Source organism: Zootermopsis nevadensis, unplaced genomic scaffold (genome assembly GCF_977971745.1).
Source record: "Zootermopsis nevadensis isolate Lab colony 2312 unplaced genomic scaffold, Znev_1.0 Znev_ptg000010l, whole genome shotgun sequence".
Classification (NCBI taxonomy): Eukaryota; Metazoa; Arthropoda; class Insecta; order Blattodea; family Termopsidae; genus Zootermopsis; species Zootermopsis nevadensis.
The window spans coordinates 19,853,808-19,875,235 of record NW_028259142.1 but is presented as its reverse complement, the minus strand read 5'-3'; the positions used below and the strand labels follow the sequence as shown (position 1 = coordinate 19,875,235).

General features: G+C 42.8%; 1 protein-coding gene across 5 annotated transcripts in view; it reads left to right on the top strand.

Moving 5' to 3' along the window:
• Positions 1–21,428, top strand: part of LOC110840440 (cyclic nucleotide-gated cation channel) — a 206,190-nt gene that overhangs the window by 55,960 nt on the left and 128,802 nt on the right. For all 5 annotated transcript variants that reach the window (XM_087346759.1, XM_087346754.1, XM_087346758.1 and 2 more), the window contains exon 2: positions 18,689–18,939. In XM_087346759.1, coding sequence (XP_087202885.1) covers positions 18,712–18,939 — 228 coding nt within the window. In that variant the 5' untranslated portion in view covers positions 18,689–18,711. The remainder of the gene's footprint in view (positions 1–18,688; positions 18,940–21,428) is intronic.

Sequence of the window (21,428 nt, the reverse complement as noted above, 5' to 3'; positions counted from 1 at the left end):
ACAAACCTAACCTAACCTAACCTAACCTAACCTAACCTAACCTAACCTAACCTAACCTAACCGAACCGAACGTAACCTAACCTAACCTAACCTAACCTAACCTAACCTAACCTAACCTAACCTAACCTATCCTAACCTAACCTAACCTAACCTAACCTAACCTAACCTAACCTAACCTAACCTAACCTAACCTAACCTAACCTAACCTAACCTAACCTAACCTAACCTAACCTAACCTAACCTAACCTAACCTAACCTAACCTAACCTAACCTAACCTAACCTAACCTAACCTAACCTAACCCAACCCAACCTAACCTAACGTAACCCGGCACATGCTAACCTAACCAGTAGTTACTTCTTCTTACGTGTTACAATGTAGCCGAAAATAACCGAGCCTCACGTAACATAAGTTAGACGTGCCGAAACGTGACATGGTTATCACGCGTGCTCAAGCGTGACGGACCGTGTCTAAGCGTGAACTGCGCTCACGTCGTGACAAGGGATCACCATGTGTCGAATTGTGACGAAAATTTACAAAGCGTGAGCAAGCGTGACTAAGCGTGACAAAGCGTGACTAGTCTTGATTTACTGTAAATGTTTAGCGATATGAGGCCAGAAGAGTCGAAATATGACGAATTTAAACAAAGCGTGACCATGCGTGACTAAGCGTGACAATGCGTGATTAAGCGTGACTAGGCGTGATTTACAGTAAAGGCGTGACGAGATGTGGCCAAAAGAGTAAAAAGATGACGAATTTGAACAAAGCGTGACTAAGCGTGACAAGGCGTGATTAAGCGTGATTAGGCGTGATTTACTGCAAAGGCGTGACGAGTTGTGGCCAGAAGGGTGGAAAGAAAACGAATTTCAACAAAGCGTGACCATGCGTGACTAAGCGTGACAAAGCGTGACAAAGCGTGACTAGGCGTGATTTACTGTAAAGGCGTGACGAGATGTGGCCAGAAGAGTGAAAAGATTACGAATTTAAACAAAGCGTGACAATGCGTGACAAGGCGTGACTAGGCGTGACTCACCGTAAAGGCGTGACGAATGGTGGCTATAAGTGTCGAATCGTCTCAAAAATTTTCAAAACATATGAATGTAACAAAATATACAAACCTAACCTAACCTAACCTAACCTAACCTAACCTAACCTAACCTAACCTAACCTAACCTAACCTAACCTAACCTAACCTAACCTAACCTAACCTAACCTAACCTAACCTAACCTAACCTAACCTAACCTAACCTAACCTAACCTAACCTAACCTAACCTAACCTAACCTAACCTAACCTAACCCAACCCAACCTAACCTAACCTAACGTAACCCGGCACATGCTAACCTAACCAGTAGTTACTTCTTCTTACGTGTTACAATGTAGCCAAAAATAACCGAGCCTCACGTAACATAAGGTAGACGTGCCGAAACGTGACATGGTTATCACGCGTGCTCAAGCGTGACGGACCGTGTCTAAGCGTGAACTGCGCTCACGTCGTGACAAGGGATCACCATGTGTCGAATTGTGACGAAAATTTACAAAGCGTGAGCAAGCGTGACTAAGCGTGACAAAGCGTGACTAGTCTTGATTTACTGTAAATGTTTAGCGATATGAGGCCAGAAGAGTCGAAATTTGACGAATTTAAACAAAGCGTGACCATGCGTGACTAAGCGTGACAATGCGTGATTAAGCGTGACTAGGCGTGATTTACAGTAAAGGCGTGACGAGATGTGGCCAAAAGAGTAAAAAGATGACGAATTGGAACAAAGCGTGACTAAGCGTGACAATGCGTGATTAAGCGTGATTAGGCGTGATTTACTGCAAAGGCGTGACGAGTTGTGGCCAGAAGGGTGGAAAGAAAACGAATTTCAACAAAGCGTGACCATGCGTGACTAAGCGTGACAAAGCGTGACAAAGCGTGACTAGACGTGATTTACTGTAAAGGCGTGACGAGATGTGGCCAGAAGAGTGAAAAGATTACGAATTTAAACAAAGCGTGACAATGCGTGACAAGGCGTGACTAGGCGTGACTCACCGTAAAGGCGTGACGAATGGTGGCAATAAGTGTCGAATCGTCTCAAAAATATTCAAAACATATCGAATGTAACAAAATACACAAACCTAACCTAACCTAACCTAACCTAACCTAACCTAACCTAAAATAACCTAACCTAACCTAACCTAACCTAACCTAACCTAACCTAACCTAACCTAACCTAACCTAACCTAACCTAACCTAACCTAACCTAACCTAACCGAACCTAACCTAACCTAACCTAACCTAACCTAACCTAACCTAACCTAACCTAACCTAACCTAACCTATCCTAACCTAACCTAACCTAACCTAACCTAACCTAACCTAACCTAACCTAACCTAACCTAACCTAACCTAACCTAACCTAACCTAACCTAACCCAACCCAACCTAACCTAACGTAACCCGGCACATGCTAACCTAACCACTAGTTACTTCTTACGTGTTACAATGTAGCCAAAAATAACCGAGCCTCACGTAACATAAGGTAGACGTGCCGAAACGTGACATGGTTATCACGCGTGCTCAAGCGTGACGGACCGTGTCTAAGCGTGAACTGCGCTCACGTCGTGACAAGGGATCACCATGTGTCGAATTGTGACGAAAATTTACAAAGCGTGAGCAAGCGTGACTAAGCGTGACAAAGCGTGCTTAGGCGTGATTTACTGTAAAGGTTTAGCGATATGAGGCCAGAAGAGTCGAAATATGCCGAATTTAAACAAAGCGTGACCATGCGTGACTAAGCGTAACAATGCGTGATTAAGCGTGACTAGGCGTGATTTACAGTAAAGGCGTGACGAGATGTGGCCAAAAGAGTAAAAAGATGACGAATTTGAACAAGGCGTGACTAAGCGTGACAAGGCGTGATTAAGCGTGATTAGGCGTGATTTACTGCAAAGGCGTGACGAGTTGTGGCCAGAAGGGTGGAAAGAAAACGAATTTCAACAAAGCGTGACCATGCGTGACTAAGCGTGACAAAGCGTGACTAGGCGTGATTTACTGTAAAGGCGTGACGAGATGTGGCCAGAAGAGTGAAAAGATTACGAATTTAAACAAAGCGTGACAATGCGTGACAAGGCGTGACTAGGCGTGACTCACCGTAAAGGCGTGACGAATGGTGGCTATAAGTGTCGAATCGTCTCAAAAATTTTCAAAACATATGAATGTAACAAAATACACAAACCTAACCTAACCTAACCTAACCTAACCTAACCTAACCTAACCTAACCGAACCGAACGTAACCTAACCTAACCTAACCTAACCTAACCTAACCTAACCTAACCTATCCTAACCTAACCTAACCTAACCTAACCTAACCTAACCTAACCTAACCTAACCTAACCTAACCTAACCTAACCTAACCTAACCTAACCTAACCTAACCTAACCTAACCTAACCTAACCTAACCTAACCTAACCTAACCTAACCTAACCTAACCTAACCTAACCTAACCTAACCTAACCCAACCCAACCTAACCTAACGTAACCCGGCACATGCTAACCTAACCAGTAGTTACTTCTTCTTACGTGTTACAATGTAGCCGAAAATAACCGAGCCTCACGTAACATAAGTTAGACGTGCCGAAACGTGACATGGTTATCACGCGTGCTCAAGCGTGACGGACCGTGTCTAAGCGTGAACTGCGCTCACGTCGTGACAAGGGATCACCATGTGTCGAATTGTGACGAAAATTTACAAAGCGTGAGCAAGCGTGACTAAGCGTGACAAAGCGTGACTAGTCTTGATTTACTGTAAATGTTTAGCGATATGAGGCCAGAAGAGTCGAAATATGACGAATTTAAACAATGCGTGACTAAGCGTGACAATGCGTGATTAAGCGTGACTAGGCGTGATTTACAGTAAAGGCGTGACGAGATGTGGCCAAAAGAGTAAAAAGATGACGAATTTGAACAAAGCGTGACTAAGCGTGACAAGGCGTGATTAAGCGTGATTAGGCGTGATTTACTGCAAAGGCGTGACGAGTTGTGGCCAGAAGGGTGGAAAGAAAACGAATTTCAACAAAGCGTGACCATGCGTGACTAAGCGTGACAAAGCGTGACAAAGCGTGACTAGGCGTGATTTACTGTAAAGGCGTGACGAGATGTGGCCAGAAGAGTGAAAAGATTACGAATTTAAACAAAGCGTGACAATGCGTGACAAGGCGTGACTAGGCGTGACTCACCGTAAAGGCGTGACGAATGGTGGCTATAAGTGTCGAATCGTCTCAAAAATTTTCAAAACATATGAATGTAACAAAATATACAAACCTAACCTAACCTAACCTAACCTAACCTAACCTAACCTAACCTAACCTAACCTAACCTAACCTAACCTAACCTAACCTAACCTAACCTAACCTAACCTAACCTAACCTAACCTAACCTAACCTAACCTAACCTAACCTAACCTAACCTAACCTAACCTAACCTAACCTAACCTAACCTAACCTAACCTAACCTAACCTAACCTAACCTAACCTAACCTAACCCAACCCAACCTAACCTAACCTAACGTAACCCGGCACATGCTAACCTAACCAGTAGTTACTTCTTCTTACGTGTTACAATGTAGCCAAAAATAACCGAGCCTCACGTAACATAAGGTAGACGTGCCGAAACGTGACATGGTTATCACGCGTGCTCAAGCGTGACGGACCGTGTCTAAGCGTGAACTGCGCTCACGTCGTGACAAGGGATCACCATGTGTCGAATTGTGACGAAAATTTACAAAGCGTGAGCAAGCGTGACTAAGCGTGACAAAGCGTGACTAGTCTTGATTTACTGTAAATGTTTAGCGATATGAGGCCAGAAGAGTCGAAATTTGACGAATTTAAACAAAGCGTGACCATGCGTGACTAAGCGTGACAATGCGTGATTAAGCGTGACTAGGCGTGATTTACAGTAAAGGCGTGACGAGATGTGGCCAAAAGAGTAAAAAGATGACGAATTGGAACAAAGCGTGACTAAGCGTGACAATGCGTGATTAAGCGTGATTAGGCGTGATTTACTGCAAAGGCGTGACGAGTTGTGGCCAGAAGGGTGGAAAGAAAACGAATTTCAACAAAGCGTGACCATGCGTGACTAAGCGTGACAAAGCGTGACAAAGCGTGACTAGACGTGATTTACTGTAAAGGCGTGACGAGATGTGGCCAGAAGAGTGAAAAGATTACGAATTTAAACAAAGCGTGACAATGCGTGACAAGGCGTGACTAGGCGTGACTCACCGTAAAGGCGTGACGAATGGTGGCAATAAGTGTCGAATCGTCTCAAAAATATTCAAAACATATCGAATGTAACAAAATACACAAACCTAACCTAACCTAACCTAACCTAACCTAACCTAACCTAAAATAACCTAACCTAACCTAACCTAACCTAACCTAACCTAACCTAACCTAACCTAACCTAACCTAACCTAACCTAACCTAACCGAACCTAACCTAACCTAACCTAACCTAACCTAACCTAACCTAACCTAACCTAACCTATCCTAACCTAACCTAACCTAACCTAACCTAACCTAACCTAACCTAACCTAACCTAACCTAACCTAACCTAACCTAACCTAACCTAACCCAACCCAACCTAACCTAACGTAACCCGGCACATGCTAACCTAACCAGTAGTTACTTCTTCTTACGTGTTACAATGTAGCCAAAAATAACCGAGCCTCACGTAACATAAGGTAGACGTGCCGAAACGTGACATGGTTATCACGCGTGCTCAAGCGTGACGGACCGTGTCTAAGCGTGAACTGCGCTCACGTCGTGACAAGGGATCACCATGTGTCGAATTGTGACGAAAATTTACAAAGCGTGAGCAAGCGTGACTAAGCGTGACAAAGCGTGACTAGTCTTGATTTACTGTAAAGGTTTAGCGATATGAGGCCAGAAGAGTCGAAATATGACGAATTTAAACAAAGCGTGACCATGCGTGACTAAGCGTGACAATGCGTGATTAAGCGTGACTAGGCGTGATTTACAGTAAAGGCGTGACGAGATGTGGCCAAAAGAGTAAAAAGATGACGAATTTGAACAAGGCGTGACTAAGCGTGACAAGGCGTGATTAAGCGTGATTAGGCGTGATTTACTGCAAAGGCGTGACGAGTTGTGGCCAGAAGGGTGGAAAGAAAACGAATTTCAACAAAGCGTGACCATGCGTGATTAAGCGTGACAAAGCGTGACTAGGCGTGATTTACTGTAAAGGCGTGACGAGATGTGGCCAGAAGAGTGAAAAGATTACGAATTTAAACAAAGCGTGACAATGCGTGACAAGGCGTGACTAGGCGTGACTCACCGTAAAGGCGTGACGAATGGTGGCTATAAGTGTCGAATCGTCTCAAAAATTTTCAAAACATATGAATGTAACAAAATACACAAACCTAACCTAACCTAACCTAACCTAACCTAACCTAACCTAACCTAACCTAACCTAACCTAACCTAACCTAACCTAACCTAACCTAAACCTAACCTAACCTAACCTAACCTAACCTAACCTAACCTAACCTAACCTAACCTAACCTAACCTAACCTAACCTAACCTAACCTAACCTAACCTAACCTAACCTAACCTAACCTAACCTAACCTAACCTAACCTAACCTAACCTAACCTAACCTAACCTAACCTAACCTAACCTAACCTAACCTAACCTAACCTAACCTAACCTAACCTAACCTAACCTAACCTAACCTAACCTAACCTAACCTAACCCAACCCAACCTAACCTAACGTAACCCGGCACATGCTAACCTAACCAGTAGTTACTTCTTCTTACGTGTTACAATGTAGCCAAAAATAACCGAGCCTCACGTAACATAAGGTAGACGTGCCGAAACGTGACATGGTTATCACGCGTGCTCAAGCGTGACGGACCGTGTCTAAGCGTGAACTGCGCTCACGTCGTGACAAGGGATCACCATGTGTCGAATTGTGACGAAAATTTACAAAGCGTGAGCAAGCGTGACAAAGCGTGACTAGTCTTGATTTACTGTAAATGTTTAGCGATATGAGGCCAGAGAGTCGAAATTTGACGAATTTAAACAAAGCGTGACCATGCGTGACTAAGCGTGACAATGCGTGATTAAGCGTGACTAGGCGTGATTTACAGTAAAGGCGTGACGAGATGTGGCCAAAAGAGTAAAAAGATGACGAATTTGAACAAAGCGTGACTAAGCGTGACAAGGTGTGATTAAGCTTGATTAGGCGTGATTTACTGCAAAGGCGTGACGAGTTGTGGCCAGAAGGGTGGAAAGAAAACGAATTTCAACAAAGCGTGACCATGCGTGACTAAGCGTGACAAAGCGTGACAAAGCGTGACTAGGCGTGATTTACTGTAAAGGCGTGACGAGATGTGGCCAGAAGAGTGAAAAGATTACGAATTTAAACAAAGCGTGACAATGCGTGACTAGGCGTGACTCACCGTAAAGGCGTGACGAATGGTGGCTATAAGTGTCGAATCGTCTCAAAAATTTTCAAAACATATGAATGTAACAAAATACACAAACCTAACCTAACCTAACCTAACCTAACCTAACCTAACCTAACCTAACCTAACCTAACCTAACCTAACCTAACCTAACCTAACCTAACCTAACCTAACCTAACCTAACCTAACCTAACCTAACCTAACCTAACCTAACCTAACCTAACCTAACCTAACCTAACCTAACCTAACCTAACCTAACCTAACCTAACCTAACCTAACCTAACCTAACCTAACCCAACCCAACCTAACCTAACGTAACCCGGCACATGCTAACCTAACCACTAGTTACTTCTTCTTACGTGTTACAATGTAGCCAAAAATAACCGAGCCTCACGTAACATAAGGTAGACGTGCCGAAACGTGTCATGGTTATCACGCGTGCTCAAGCGTGACGGACCGTGTCTAAGCGTGAACTGCGCTCACGTCGTGACAAGGGATCACCATGTGTCGAATTGTGACGAAAATTTACAAAGCGTGAGCAAGCGTGACTAAGCGTGACAAAGCGTGACTAGTCTTGATTTACTGTAAATGTTTAGCGATATGAGGCCAGAAGAGTCGAAATATGCCGAATTTAAACAAAGCGTGACCATGCGTGACTAAGCGTGACAATGCGTGATTAAGCGTGACTAGGCGTGATTTACAGTAAAGGCGTGACGAGATGTGGCCAAAAGAGTAAAAAGATGACGAATTGGAACAAGGCGTGACTAAGCGTGACAAGGCGTGATTAAGCGTGATTAGGCTTGATTTACTGCAAAGGCGTGACGAGTTGTGGCCAGAAGGGTGGAAAGAAAACGAATTTCAACAAAGCGTGACCATGCGTGACTAAGCGTGACAAGGCGTGACTAGGCGTGATTTACTGTAAAGGCGTGACGAGATGTGGCCAGAAGAGTGAAAAGATTACGAATTTAAACAAAGCGTGACAATGCGTGACAAGGCGTGACTAGGCGTGACTCACCGTAAAGGCGTGACGAATGGTGGCTATAAGTGTCGAATCGTCTCAAAAATTTTCAAAACTTATGAATGTAACAAAATACACAAACCTAACCTAACCTAACCTAACCTAACCTAACCTAACCTAACCTAACCTAACCTAACCTAACCTAACCTAACCTAACCTAACCTAACCTAACCTAACCTAACCTAACCTAACCTAACCTAACCTAACCTAACCTAACCTAACCTATCCTAACCTAACCTAACCTAACCTAACCTAACCTAACCTAACCTAACCTAACCTAACCTAACCTAACCTAACCTAACCTAACCTAACTTAACCTAACCTAACCTAACCTAACCTAACCTAACCTAACCTAACCTAACCTAACCTAACCTAACCTAACCCAACCCAACCCAACCTAACCTAACGTAACCCGGCACATGCTAACCTAACCAGTAGTTACTTCTTCTTACGTGTTACAATGTAGCCAAAAATAACCGAGCCTCACGTAACATAAGTTAGACGTGCCGAAACGTGACATGGTTATCACGCGTGCTCAAGCGTGACGGACCGTGTCTAAGCGTGAACTGCGCTCACGTCGTGACAAGGGATCACCATGTGTCGAATTGTGACGAAAATTTACAAAGCGTGAGCAAGCGTGACTAAGCGTGACAAAGCGTGACTAGTCTTGATTTACTGTAAAGGTTTAGCGATATGAGGCCAGAAGAGTCGAAATATGACGAATTTAAACAAAGCGTGACCATGCGTGACTAAGCGTGACAATGCGTGATTAAGCGTGACTAGGCGTGATTTACAGTAAAGGCGTGACGAGATGTGGCCAAAAGAGTAAAAAGATGACGAATTTGAACAAGGCGTGACTAAGCGTGACAAGGCGTGATTAAGCGTGATTAGGCGTGATTTACTGCAAAGGCGTGACGAGTTGTGGCCAGAAGGGTGGAAAGAAAACGAATTTCAACAAAGCGTGACCATGCGTGATTAAGCGTGACAAAGCGTGACTAGGAGTGATTTACTGTAAAGGCGTGACGAGATGTGGCCAGAAGAGTGAAAAGATTACGAATTTAAACAAAGCGTGACAATGCGTGACAAGGCGTGACTAGGCGTGACTCACCGTAAAGGCGTGACGAATGGTGGCTATAAGTGTCGAATCGTCTCAAAAATTTTCAAAACATATGAATGTAACAAAATACACAAACCTAACCTAACCTAACCTAACCTAACCTAACCTAACCTAACCTAACCTAACCTAACCTAACCTAACCTAACCTAACCTAACCTAACCTAACCTAACCTAACCTAACCTAACCTAACCTAACCTAACCTAACCTAACCTAACCTAACCTAACCTAACCTAACCTAACCTAACCTAACCTAACCTAACCTAACCTAACCTAACCTAACCTAACCTAACCTAACCTAACCTAACCTAACCTAACCTAACCTAACCTAACCTAACCTAACCTAACCTAACCTAACCTAACCTAACCCAACCCAACCTAACCTAACGTAACCCGGCACATGCTAACCTAACCACTAGTTACTTCTTCTTACGTGTTACAATGTAGCCAAAAATAACCGAGCCTCACGTAACATAAGGTAGACGTGCCGAAACGTGTCATGGTTATCACGCGTGCTCAAGCGTGACGGACCGTGTCTAAGCGTGAACTGCGCTCACGTCGTGACAAGGGATCACCATGTGTCGAATTGTGACGAAAATTTACAAAGCGTGAGCAAGCGTGACTAAGCGTGACAAAGCGTGACTAGTCTTGATTTACTATAAATGTTTAGCGATATGAGGCCAGAAGAGTCTAAATATGACGAATTTAAACAATGCGTGACTAAGCGTGACAATGCGTGATTAAGCGTGACTAGGCGTGATTTACAGTAAAGGCGTGACGAGATGTGGCCAAAAGAGTAAAAAGATGACGAATTTGAACAAAGCGTGACTAAGCGTGACAAGGCGTGATTAAGCGTGATTAGGCGTGATTTACTGCAAAGGCGTGACGAGTTGTGGCCAGAAGGGTGGAAAGAAAACGAATTTCAACAAAGCGTGACCATGCGTTACTAAGCGTGACAAAGCGTGACTAGGCGTGATTTACTGTAAAGGCGTGACGAGATGTGGCCAGAAGAGTGAAAAGATTACGAATTTAAACAAAGCGTGACAATGCGTGACTAGGCGTGACTCACCGTAAAGGCGTGACGAATGGTGGCTATAAGTGTCGAATCGTCTCAAAAATTTTCAAAACTTATGAATGTAACAAAATACACAAACCTAACCTAACCTAACCTAACCTAACCTAACCTAACCTAACCTAACCTAACCTAACCTAACCTAACCTAACCTAACCGAACCTAACCTAACCTAACCTAACCTAACCTAACCTAACCTAACCTAACCTAACCTAACCTAACCTAACCTAACCTAACCTAACCTAACCTAACCTAACCTAACCTAACCTAACCTAACCTAACCTAACCTAACCTAACCTAACCTAACCCAACCCAACCTAACCTAACGTAACCCGGCACATGCTAATCTAACCAGTAGTTACTTCTTCTTACGTGTTACAATGTAGCCAAAAATAACCGAGCCTCACGTAACATAAGGTAGACGTGCGGAAACGTGACATGGTTATCACGCGTGCTCAAGCGTGACGGACCGTGTCTAAGCGTGAACTGCGCTCACGTCGTGACAAGGGATCACCATGTGTCGAATTGTGACGAAAATTTACAAAGCGTGAGCAAGCGTGACTAAGCGTGACAAAGCGTGACTAGTCTTGATTTACTGTAAATGTTTAGCGATATGAGGCCAGAAGAGTCGAAATTTGACGAATTTAAACAAAGCGTGACCATGCGTGACTAAGCGTGACAATGCGTGATTAAGCGTGACTAGGCGTGATTTACAGTAAAGGCGTGACGAGATGTGGCCAAAAGAGTAAAAAGATAACGAATTTGAACAAAGCGTGACTTTGCGTGACAATGCGTGATTAAGCGTGATTAGGCGTGATTTACTGCAAAGGCGTGACGAGTTGTGGCCAGAAGGGTGGAAAGAAAACGAATTTCAACAAAGCGTGACCATGCGTGACTAAGCGTGACAAAGCGTGACAAAGCGTGACTAGACGTGATTTACTGTAAAGGCGTGACGAGATGTGGCCAGAAGAGTGAAAAGATTACGAATTTAAACAAAGCGTGACAATGCGTGACAAGGCGTGACTAGGCGTGACTCACCGTAAAGGCGTGACGAATGGTGGCAATAAGTATCGAATCGTCTCAAAAATATTCAAAACATATCGAATGTAACAAAATACACAAACCTAACCTAACCTAACCTAACCTAACCTAACCTAAAATAACCTAACCTAACCTAACCTAACCTAACCTAACCTAACCTAACCTAACCTAACCTAACCTAACCTAACCTAACCTAACCTAACCTAACCTAACCTAACCTAACCTAACCTAACCTAACCTAACCTAACCTAACCTAACCTAACCCAACCCAACCCAACCCAACCCAACCTAACCTAACGTAACCCGGCACATGCTAACCTAACCACTAGTTACTTCTTCTTACGTGTTACAATGTAGCCAAAAATAACCGAGCCTCACGTAACATAAGGTAGACGTGCCGAAACGTGACATGGTTATCACGCGTGCTCAAGCGTGACGGACCGTGTCTAAGCGTGAACTGCGCTCACGTCGTGACAAGGGATCACCATGTGTCGAATTGTGACGAAAATTTACAAAGCGTGAGCAAGCGTGACTAAGCGTGACAAAGCGTGACTAGTCTTGATTTACTGTAAATGTTTAGCGATATGAGGCCAGAAGAGTCGAAATATGCCGAATTTAAACAAAGCGTGACCATGCGTGACTAAGCGTGACAATGCGTGATTAAGCGTGACTAGGCGTGATTTACAGTAAAGGCGTGACGAGATGTGGCCAAAAGAGTAAAAAGATGACGAATTTGAACAAGGCGTGACTAAGCGTGACAAGGCGTGATTAAGCGTGATTAGGCGTGATTTACTGCAAAGGCGTGACGAGTTGTGGCCAGAAGGGTGGAAAGAAAACGAATTTCAACAAAGCGTGACCATGCGTGACTAAGCGTGACAAAGCGTGACAAAGCGTGACTAGACGTGATTTACTGTAAAGGCGTGACGAGATGTGGCCAGAAGAGTGAAAAGATTACGAATTTAAACAAAGCGTGACAATGCGTGACAAGGCGTGACTAGGCGTGACTCACCGTAAAGGCGTGACGAATGGTGGCAATAAGTGTCGAATCGTCTCAAAAATATTCAAAACATATCGAATGTAACAAAATACACAAACCTAACCTAACCTAACCTAACCTAACCTAACCTAACCTAACCTAAAATAACCTAACCTAACCTAACCTAACCTAACCTAACCTAACCTAACCTAACCTAACCTAATCTAACCTAACCTAACCTAACCAAACCTAACCTAACCTAACCTAAAATAACCTAACCTAACCTAACCTAACCTAAAATAACCTAACCTAACCTAACCTAACCTAACCTAACCTAACCTAACCTAACCCAACCCAACCTAACCTAACGTAACCCGGCACATGCTAACCTAACCACTAGTTACTTCTTAAGTGTTACAATGTAGCCAAAAATAACCGAGCCTCACGTAACATAAGGTAGACGTGCCGAAACGTGACATGGTTATCACGCGTGCTCAAGCGTGACGGACCGTGTCTAAGCGTGAACTGCGCTCACGTCGTGACAAGGGATCACCATGTGTCGAATTGTGACGAAAATTTACAAAGCGAGAGCAAGCGTGACTAAGCGTGACAAAGCGTGCTTAGGCGTGATTTACTGTAAAGGTTTAGCGATATGAGGCCAGAAGTGTCGAAATATGCCGAATTTAAACAAAGCGTGACCATGCGTGACTAAGCGTGACAATGCGTGATTAAGCGTGACTAGGCGTGATTTACAGTAAAGGCGTGACGAGATGTGGCCAAAAGAGTAAAAAGATGACGAATTTGAACAAGGCGTGACTAAGCGTGACAAGGCGTGATTAAGCGTGATTAGGCGTGATTTACTGCAAAGGCGTGACGAGTTGTGGCCAGAAGGGTGGAAAGAAAACGAATTTCAACAAAGCGTGACCATGCGTGACTAAGCGTGACAAAGCGTGACTAGGCGTGATTTACTGTAAAGGCGTGACGAGATGTGGCCAGAAGAGTGAAAAGATTACGAATTTAAACAAAGCGTGACAATGCGTGACAAGGCGTGACTAGGCGTGACTCACCGTAAAGGCGTGACGAATGGTGGCTATAAGTGTCGAATCGTCTCAAAAATTTTCAAAACATATGAATGTAACAAAATACACAAACCTAACCTAACCTAACCTAACCTAACCTAACCTAACCTAACCTAACCTAACCTAACCTAACCTAACCTAACCTAACCTACCCTAACCTAACCTAACCTAACCTAACCTAACCTAACCTAACCTAACCTAACCTAACCTAACCTAACCTAACCTAACCTAACCTAACCTAACCTAACCTAACCTAACCTATCCTAACCTAACCCAACCCAACCTAACCTAACGTAACCCGGCACATGCTAACCTAACCAGTAGTTACTTCTTCTTACGTGTTACAATGTAGCCAAAAATAACCGAGCCTCACGTAACATAAGTTAGACGTGCCGAAACGTGACATGGTTATCACGCGTGCTCAAGCGTGACGGACCGTGTCTAAGCGTGAACTGCGCTCACGTCGTGACAAGGGATCACCATGTGTCGAATTGTGACGAAAATTTACAAAGCGTGAGCAAGCGTGACTAAGCGTGACAAAGCGTGACTAGTCTTGATTTACTGTAAATGTTTAGCGATATGAGGCCAGAAGAGTCTAAATATGACGAATTTAAACAAAGCGTGACCATGCGTGACTAAGCGTGACAATGCGTGATTAAGCGTGACTAGGCGTGATTTACAGTAAAGGCGTGACGAGATGTGGCCAAAAGAGTAAAAAGATGACGAATTTGAACAAAGCGTGACTAAGCGTGACAAGGCGTGATTAAGCGTGATTAGGCGTGATTTACTGCAAAGGCGTGACGAGTTGTGGCCAGAAGGGTGGAAAGAAAACGAATTTCAACAAAGCGTGACCATGCGTGACTAAGCGTGACAAAGCGTGACTAGGCGTGATTTACTGTAAAGGCGTGACGAGATGTGGCCAGAAGAGTGAAAAGATTACGAATTTAAACAAAGCGTGACAATGCGTGACTAGGCGTGACTCACCGTAAAGGCGTGACGAATGGTGGCTATAAGTGTCGAATCGTCTCAAAAATTTTCAAAACATATGAATGTAACAAAATACACTAACCTAACCTAACCTAAACTAACCTAACCTAACCTAACCTAACCTAACCTAACCTAACCTAACCTAACCTAACCTAACCTAACCTAACCTAACCTAACCTAACCTAACCTAACCTAACCTAACCTAACCTAACCTAACCTAACCTAACCTAACCTAACCTAACCTAACCTAACCTAACCTAACCTAACCTAACCTAACCTAACCTAACCTAACCTAACCTAACCTAACCTAACCTAACCTAACCTAACCTAACCTAACCTAACCTAACCTAACCTAACCTAACCTAACCTAACCTAACCTAACCCAACCCAACCCAACCTAACCTAACGTAACCCGGCACATGCTAACCTAACCACTAGTTACTTCTTCTTACGTGTTACAATGTAGCCAAAAATAACCGAGCCTCACGTAACATAAGGTAGACGTGCCGAAACGTGACATGGTTATCACGCGTGCTCAAGCGTGATGGACCGTGTCTAAGCGTGAACTGCGCTCACGTCGTGACAAGGGATCACCATGTGTCGAATTGTGACGAAAATTTACAAAGCGTGAGCAAGCGTGACTAAGCGTGACAAAGCGTGACTAGTCTTGATTTACTGTAAATGTTTAGCGATATGAGGCCAGAAGAGTCGAAATATGCCAAATTTAAACAAAGCGTGACCATGCGTGACTAAGCGTGACAATGCGTGATTAAGCGTGACTAGGCGTGATTTACAGTAAAGGCGTGACGAGATGTGGCCAAAAGAGTAAAAAGATGACGAATTTGAACAAGGCGTGACTAAGCGTGACAAGGCGTGATTAAGCGTGATTAGGCGTGATTTACTGCAAAGGCGTGACGAGTTGTGGCCAGAAGGGTGGAAAGAAAACGAATTTCAACAAAGCGTGACCATGCGTGACTAAGCGTGACAAAGCGTGACAAAGCGTGACTAGACGTGATTTACTGTAAAGGCGTGACGAGATGTGGCCAGAAGAGTGAAAAGATTACGAATTTAAACAAAGCGTGACAATGCGTGACTAGGCGTGACTCACCGTAAAGGCGTGACGAATGGTGGCAATAAGTGTCGAATCGTCTCAAAAATATTCAAAACATATCGAATGTAACAAAATACACAAACCTAACCTAACCTAACCTAACCTAACCTAACCTAACCTAAAATAACCTAACCTAACCTAACCTAACCTAACCTAACCTAACCTAACCTAACCTAACCTAACCTAACCTAACCTAACCTAACCTAACCTAACCTAACCTAACCTAACCTAACCTAACCTAACCTAACCTAACCTAACCTAACCTAACCTAACCTAACCTAACCTAACCTAACCTAACCTAACCTAACCTAACCTAACCTAACCTAACCTAACCTAACCTAACCTAACCTAACCTAACCTAACCTAACCTAACCTAACCTAACCTAACCTAACCTAACCTAACCTAACCTAACCTAACCTAACCTAACCTAACCCAACCCAACCTAACCTAACGTAACCCGGCACATGCTAACCTAACCAGTAGTTACTTCTTCTTACGTGTTACAATGTAGCCAAAAATAACCGAGCCTCACGTAACATAAGTTAGACGTGCCGAAACGTGACATGGTTATCACGCGTGCTCAAGCGTGACGGACCGTGTCTAAGCGTGAACTGCGCTCACGTTGTGACAAGGGATCACCATGTGTCGAATTGTGACGAAAATTTACAAAGCGTGAGCAAGCGTGACAAAGCGTGACAAAGCGTGACTAGTCTTGATTTACTGTAAATGTTTAGCGATATGAGGCCAGAAGAGTCGAAATATGACGAATTTAAACAAAGCGTGACCATGCGTGACTAAGCGTGACAATGCGTGATTAAGCGTGACTAGGCGTGATTTACAGTAAAGGCGTGACGAGATGTGGCCAAAAGAGTAAAAAGATGACGAATTTGAACAAAGCGTGACTAAGCGTGACAAGGCGTGATTAAGCGTGATTAGGCGTGATTTACTGCAAAGGCGTGACGAGTTGTGGCCAGAAGGGTGGAAAGAAAACGAATTTCAACAAAGCGTGACCATGCGTGACTAAGCGTGACAAAGCGTGACTAGACGTGATTTACTGTAAAGGCGTGACGAGATGTGGCCAGAAGAGTGAAAAGATTACGAATTTAAACAAAGCGTGACAATGCGTGACAAGGCGTGACTAGGCGTGACTCACCGTAAAGGCGTGACGAATGGTGGCCATAAGTGTCGAATCGTCTCAAAAATATTCAAAACATATCGAATGTAACAAAATACACAAACCTAACCTAACCTAACCTAACCTAACCTAACCTAACCTAACCTAAAATAACCTAACCTAACCTAACCTAACCTAACCTAACCTAACCTAACCTAACCTAACCTAAAACGTAACCCGGCACATGCTAACCTAACCAGTAGTTACTTCTTCTAACGTGTTACAATATAGCCAAAAATAACCGAGCCTCACGTAACATAAGGTAGACGTGCCGAAACGTGACATGGTTATCACGCGTGCTCAAGCGTGACGGACCGTGTCTAAGCGTGAACTGCGCTCACGTCGTGACAAGGGATCACCATAAGTGTCGAATTGTGACGAAAATTTACAAAGCGTGAGCAAGCGTGACTAAGCGTGACAAAGCGTGATTAAGCGTGATTAGGCGTGATTTACTGTAAAGGCGTGACGAGATGTTTCCAGAAGAGTCAAAAGATGACGAATTTAAACAAAGCGTGACCATGCGTGACAAAGCGTGACTAGTCGTGACGTACTGTAAATTCGTTACGAATGGTGGCCATAAGTGTCGAATCGTCTCAAAAATTTTCAAAACTTATCGAATGTAACAAAATACATAATGCACTGGGACTTCATTATTTCGAAGCGAGATTATTCATCTTGCAAGAATGACATTTAGCTCTTTTTGTAGTAGCAAGTTTGGAATTGAACAAGCGTTTTTACAGGGAAACTAGTTTTCTTTGTCGTTGAATCAGATTTATGCGAATTATCTTAAAAATACAGTTTACATTAGAGAATATTTTATCTTACACTCTTTAAGTTTTTTCACAGTTGATACTAGATCGTCATTTTCTGTATGGATAAATCCTTATTTAGAAGTTGGAGGAACCGACTCATGTCGTTTACGATGGATTATGAACGTAATATAATGTAATCCGTCCCATCGCCGAACATGATCCCGCCTGAAGCGAAGGCCACCGTAGTTGCGTTGTGGCTGTGACGGGCTTACAGTTCGACAATTCATAAACAAATTACCGCTGTTTTTGTCACTCGGTTAATTGGCACGTTCGAACTTCTAAGGAGCCCTCGACGGACGTTCGGAATTTACAAGTATCAAGTTCAGTATTAATTTAAAAGCATCAGATTTTAAATTGAGAAACTGTATATTACCCTATGGCATTGCAAGTATTAACCAAATCGCTTAGATTATTAGCCAAGACATTTTAAATGATAATGCCACACTGTGAAGTGAAGATACAGTTTTGGAGAAGTAAATTTTGGTTCCATTATGGTAAAATAACGGCGCCGAGACAGAATATTTCATCGTATTTAGTTACCAAGTTGCCTTAAATATCTTTATCGGAAATCTAACGCAGGATTTGTGGATTAAGGCCTTTAGACTTGTATCGTGCTTACTTTTCGAGCTACAGGTAACGCCCTCAACGGGACAAATATGCTGTCTCAGTCTTTGGGGCTGAACATCGATGTAGTGTGTACTTTAATAAATGTTGGTACTCGCCTACGAATATATACACACCGTCAGAAGACGAAAATCGACAAAATCACCGCGCAGTCACCCCAAGATCTGCTATTATTCTGCCTACAAATGTCTTGACGGAATAATTTCCATCTGCAGGGATCATAACTACTTCTGGGCGTATGATCGGGGAGCGGCTGAGTGCTTCTGGTACGCGTCTCAACACCTCCAGTCCGGTGCAGTCCGCCTACCACGGAAACAAAAGCAGCACGGAAAGCGTACCTCGCTCCAGCACCGGAGGACTCAAGTCTGTGTCTCGGCAGAGTCTCCTGGACATCGTGAGCTGTCGACTCGGGGTCGGTCGAAACAAGCAGCAGCAGCACCACCAACAACAACAACAACACCACCAGGTACTAGCCAGCAATTTCTGTGCCTCTCTCTCCATGTTAGTCGACATTCCTGTGGCGAAAGAGTTCTTCTCTATGTTATTCGGAGAACTATACAATTGTTCTTTCCAGAACACGTCGTAAATATTAGGATACGTAAAATGGTGTTTGCATGTTGCTTTATATGACCGTGTCGCATGCTATGTGTTGTTAGTTGAACGAACTAATATATCAACAAAGATTAACTCAGCTGATATCTCTGGGAATTACACAACAAAATTTTTTGTAAAATTGTATACACTAGTGACAATTATTATGAACCTGACAGTACGTTCTGACACTTTTGTTAGTTTTGTGAGTAACTAAATAATTAATTTTATCTAGATAAATACTCCCATAAAAAAATCGTAGCTGATGTTATAACATTTGGGTACTTTGCCCATAGGAATACAATTTTTTTTTATAAAATTGCCCTCATAAATGATGTATTGTTAGGTAAAGGTAACAAGTTGTTTAGAACTAGGTTGGTGTTCCCGAAATTCTCCTTACTAATATAATCGAATAAAAGACGATTTATGCTACCAAAATGCAGTACTTACCATTTGGTGACATGGACTAGTGTCCTAAGTATTTGCTTCTATACAATTAACAATGCCCATTTTGATCAACAAATGATGTTTAGGGACTTTAATCTCATTTCCCTAACGATATAGAATGGACGTAATTTGGCCACTTTAACGAAAAGAAAAATAAATAAAATTGATACATTAGTATGTTAGATTTTTATGAATTTATTTGTTTAAAGAAGTATTTTCTTCTGAGGGTTTAAGTTACTTGAAATCGAGGATAATGATTGCCAATGGAGAACTCAACTTGATATTTACCATTTTTTCTGGTAATGTGCATCTGTAAAAAGTAAGCATATTATCAAGGTTATTATCAAGTTAAATTTTTGTTTTGAACGAACCTACGTTAAATATCGCGAACTTCTAACTACATTATAGACTAAACGAAGTATGTGTGTTTGTGAACTCTGCAAGCACAGATATTTGAATTCTTTTTTAAATATGATAGTGCCCATTCTGTCACTTGGACATCCCTGAAGTATGTACGTAGTGACCATCTTTAACGCCTTTGCGTTGCAGAGGACGTCATCATATTGACATGACCACCAATTTAATTGTAACCATATACATTCATACATCAGTGTCAACCTGTTTTTCGTTTAGTAATTAATTAGTTTTTTTTTTGAGAACTGTGCGTTTGCACACAAAAAACCGAAGTGCGTTTAATTGAAAGAGACATATTGCATAGGACAACACCAAAGCATAATTGAATATGGTTGCTATAGTCTGTGATAACTCTTATTGCTGTGAAAGCTATAGTTTTTTTCTTCTTAATTTATATTTATTTTTGGTCGTAATTGCGTTTGTCTTCCTCCGAGATATTGGTAAGGTGTGAACCGAATTCATGCAGTTCAGGAAATATCCTAAGATCATTAACCGTGGATACAGTTAGTAGGGTTAATTTCAGTTTACTTCGCTAAAAGGATTAAAAAAATTTGTTGGTTCATGGTGTAATAATAACAGTAGAATTTGAGGTTATCACAGCGGTGAGTATGAATATGGCTGTCTTCTGGGTTGTTGCTTCGTGTAATCTTGTAGAAGTTTGTAGACGTTTCAGAGGTTTTTGCTGCCTCCATCATCAGGGCTTAACTTGGGATCTAATCCATGGTTGTCTAATGACACGCGTTCTCCTGTTAGTCGAATTGAGAGAGACTCATATGTCTATTTGAAGAGAGATGACAGAAAATTCAACATACTATCCTGTTCATTTGGAGCCCGAGCTGTTCAACACAGAACGTCAGCACATTATGAGTAGACCATCAAGTCCCGTTGTAGATTAAGTAAGTTACGAAGAGAGGCGAACTTATTTAAAACACCAAGACTCGATAAATACTTCTTCATTATTGTGTAAGCAAGTCAGATGTACATTCGCGTTGTAATATTATCTCTTAATGTGGTCCAGAAGCCAGGATGAAGGCAGTAAGTCCTCCGAAACACTAGCACCACTTTCGAGACTGTCCCGCGCCGTAACAGGACACAACTGACCACGTATTCAACGTCCTGGAAACCTCGAACTTCACACAGAACATAAATTTACTATCAGTCTGTGTACAGCTGGAATTCTGTATGGGATATCTTCACGCTCTGTTTAATCTGTCCCACAAGAAAGTGGACACGAACTCAAACAAGTTCCTGCTAAATGTAGTCCAGGTATTTTCCTTCATATCAGAGACCGACAGTTTTGTTATGAGAACAATGGAAGGCTGTTCCATGGAGATGCATTGTTCTGGAATCTGTGTTTGACGTTCGATGAAAACTCTGAACGGTATATAGCCTATATATACCGCCCATCTGTCTGCTCCGTGCAGGAGGGGTTAGTGCCACTTATGAGAAGAATGGCGAAACTGATACAAATGCGAATCGTTGCTATTTTTTTTTCGTTATGAT